Source organism: Oratosquilla oratoria, chromosome 17 (assembly GCF_046742065.1).
Source record: "Oratosquilla oratoria isolate Oo_2021 chromosome 17, ASM4674206v1, whole genome shotgun sequence".
In the NCBI taxonomy this organism is placed as follows: Eukaryota; Metazoa; Arthropoda; class Malacostraca; order Stomatopoda; family Squillidae; genus Oratosquilla; species Oratosquilla oratoria.
Window position 1 is genome coordinate 27296981 of NC_134793.1, and position 3693 is coordinate 27300673.

Genomic DNA, 3693 nt, shown 5'->3' on the forward strand with positions numbered 1-3693 from the left:
TGGAACTAGTTCCTACAGCTAGTGCAGAGAACTGAGCATCCTGAGACACGTCTGTTTGTGATATGGTGTGTGCAAGTGTGCAAGGTCTTCGACAGCCCCGAGTTTTGCTCTACGTTGTCGGCAAGTATCAGTAGCATGGAGACAAGGGCTGGAACTTCATCTCCCCACTTACTTAGACCCCGGTAGCATGTGAGTGTATGGATGCTCGTGTGTGTCGTGGGGGATATCCAACCAAGTCGGAAGGGAAGTCGGCTCCCAGGTGTTCTTCCGGTGGGAGAATACTACAAAAGAGCGATGACCCAAAGGTACACCACCGGAAGTCGACGATGGTGTTGGTTGGTCCAGTGTATAGTTCGCGGCCCATCGGGGAAGAGACCATAAGGCCTACACTAGGCAGTTCCATGTTCATCACCACTTGTCATCCCCGTCCATAAAACTGTCTAACCTTTTCTTAAAACAACTGATAGTTTTAGCGCTCACTACATGTTTGCAAAGTCTATTCCATTCGTTGACCACTCTATTAGTAAACCAGCTCTTGTCTATTCCTTTCTTAAATCTAAATTTGTCCAATTCAAATTTATCACTGCGAGTCATGCCCTGTTGTCATAATAGGGTGACCCTTCTTGCGTCACCCATGTTAAAGCCTTTGATCCACTTGAACACCTCTGTTAGATCACCCCGCACTCTGCGTCTTTCCAGAGACTGAAGTTAAGCCTGTCCTCATAGGGTAAATTTGTAAGCCATTGTAGCATTGCATTTTCCTTTAGTGGAGTGAAGTAATAGCTTTCTGGAAAGAAGTTAAAAGGAACTTTTTAAATGAATTTCCTAGCAGAGGCAGTTTCTCCCCAGATGAACAAAATCGTCTGATACTAAGTGGAATAAAAGTATGACTTAAATTTTGGCGGAAGGCTAGATTATGTTAGAAATGTTAGATAATGGAACACTTTTCTGAAAGTTGACGTTTACATTAATGTTCATCCTTTCAGGATCCCTTGCCTACTGTGACAAGAACAGTTCTGACCAACCCGTCTCAAGGAGTGTGGGTCACATTCAAGAAACGAGTGTAGGTCCGGAATGATTTATACCGGGCTTTACGAATATATATGATTATAGGGGTCTATCTGCAAAAACCTAGGAGTTCGTGAATAATCCCTAACCTAACCATACCCCACCTAATTTTAACCCTTAACCCTAACCATTTTTTTAATGAAATATAGTTATCCAAGTACCTGGAGTGATAGTGTATCAGAATATATATGATTATGGGGGTCTATCTCCAAAACTTTAGGAGTTCGTGAACAAACAAACAGACAGAAAGACAAATGAAAGTTATCCAAGTACATAGGGTTATAAGTTTTCAGAATATATATGGTTATAGGGGTCTATCTGCAAAAAACCTAGGAGATCGTGAATAATCCCTAACCTACCCATATCCCACCTAACTTTAACCCTTAACTCTAATTTTTTTTTAATGAAATATAGTTATCCAAGTACCTGGAGTGATAGGGTACCAGAATATATATGGTTGTGGGGGTCTATCTCCAAAACTTTAGGAGTTCGTGAACAAAGAGACAGACAGACAAATGATAGTTATCCAAGTACCTTGGGTTATAAAGTTTTAGAATATATATGGTTATAGGGGTCTATCTGCAAAATCCTAGGAGGAGATCGTGAATAATCCCTAACCTAACCATACCCCACCTAACTTTAACCCTTAACCCTAACCATTTTTTTTAATTGAATATAGTTATTCAAGTACCTGGAGTGATAGAGTATCAGAATATATATGGTTTGGGGGTCTATCTCCAAAACCCTAGAAGGAATTCATGAACAAACAGACAGACAGAGGCTACTACTTAATTATAATATATATATATATATATATATATATATATATATATACTGTATATATACATATATATATGTATATACATATATATATATATGTATATACTAGCCAAATTACCCGCGCGTTGCTGCGAGTTCGTGAATAATCCCTAACCTTACCATACCCCCATCTAATTTTAACCCTTAACCCTAACCAAAATATTTTTTGGGGAAATAGAATATAGTTATCCAAGTACCTGGAGTGATAGGGTATCAGAATATATATTGTTATGGGAGTCTATCTCCAAAACCCTAGGAGTTCGTGAACAAACAAGCAGACAGACAGACAAATGAAAGATAGTTATGTACCTTAGGTTGTAAGGTTTCAGAATATATATGGTTTTAGGGGCTTATCTGCAAAAACCTAGGAGGAGTTCGTGAATAATCCCTAACCTAACCATGACCCATCTAACTTTAACCCTTAACCCTAACCAATTTTTTTTTTTTGGGGGGGGGAATGAAATTTAGTAATCCAAGTACCTGGAGTGATAGGGTATCAGAATATGCTCGTATATGGTTATGGGGCAGGGTTGCCGTTTCGTAGAATTTTGTGCCAAAACGTAGAGAAATGGTGGCATGTGGCAACTGCACGAGGAACATTTTTCTGCATATCAGCGGGCTGTTCAAAACATTTAAAAACTGAAGCTGTTGTTTAAAAATCATATAACTAGTTATCAAATAATAAATGGTACATCAAAATATATGACTTTTATTGGTAATTATGTTCCTTATAAAATATTGTACCCCCAAAAGATACGTTTTTACGGTGTAGAAAACAATTCTACGCTAAAGTTTCTGCTCTTTTTGCAATAATATATATCTATATATACATATATATATATGTATATATATATATATATATATATGTATATATATTTTACTGAATATTTTAGGGCATGAGGGCCTTATATACATTCAAGAATATATATATATATATATATATATATATATATATATTGTTACGAATCTCGCTCACACATCTGACTTGTAGCACATTTAGAGTGAATGGAATGAGTTCCCGAGACCCCATGACTTTGGGATATCTCAAATAAAAATTGTAAGGCTCTCTGACTCGTAACACATAGTAAGAGTGAATGAGTTCCCAAGACCCCAGTCTTTGGGTAACTTAAAGAAATTACAAGGCCGCCATTCCCTTTTTGGTATAGTGAAAAAGTGAAGAAAAAAACACAGTTGGAAAGTTTAACACTATTCATTAAAGTTAATAGGATTACATGAATGATTACAATCACTGAACATACAAATGAGTAAATAAGTTTCAAATCAGAAGATTCCCGCTCGAAAACTTTTAACGGGGGTGAAAGAAAATTAATTAGTTAATTAAAATTTACCAAGGGAAACACTGTCTAGGTCTCGCGCGTCACTACCATAGACATTTCACATCACTACATGAAACACTACATGAAACACTAGCTGAGTTAACTATCTTACGACTAATACAGGGGGAGTACAGAGGACTTACATCAGCCGACAATCCTTCCGAGGCGACACACCTCTACATGGCACACACTTCTCCTCAAAACTCATTCTCTCTGACACGCCCAAGGCGTCCTGGTTCCTCCTACAAAAATCCTCTGATTGGTCCATAGGAATTGCGTCTATGGAGATTGAACCTGATTGGCCAAGTTAACTAAAACGTTCTGCGCCGCTCTAGGCTGAGTGTACGCAAAACGAAGAGCAACGGCTAGTTGTATGGGTTTCTTTCCCACGCGTCCTTCGTACTCATTCTCTGTGATCGGACACCCACGCAATCGCGAGTGGCGCCGTTATCCAAAGTAATAAATCTAT

The 3693-nt window shown here is 38.2% G+C and overlaps 1 protein-coding gene across 1 annotated transcript in view; it reads left to right on the top strand.

Annotated features, from left to right (window-relative positions):
- LOC143034551 (thromboxane-A synthase-like) overlaps nt 1-2580 on the top strand; it is a 71859-nt gene extending 69279 nt beyond the window's left edge. Inside the window, exon 12 of the mRNA XM_076200759.1 lies at nt 987-2580. Coding sequence (XP_076056874.1) covers nt 987-1067 — 81 coding nt within the window. The 3' untranslated portion in view covers nt 1068-2580. The remainder of the gene's footprint in view (nt 1-986) is intronic.
- Nucleotides 2581-3693: the final 1113 nt, after the last annotated feature.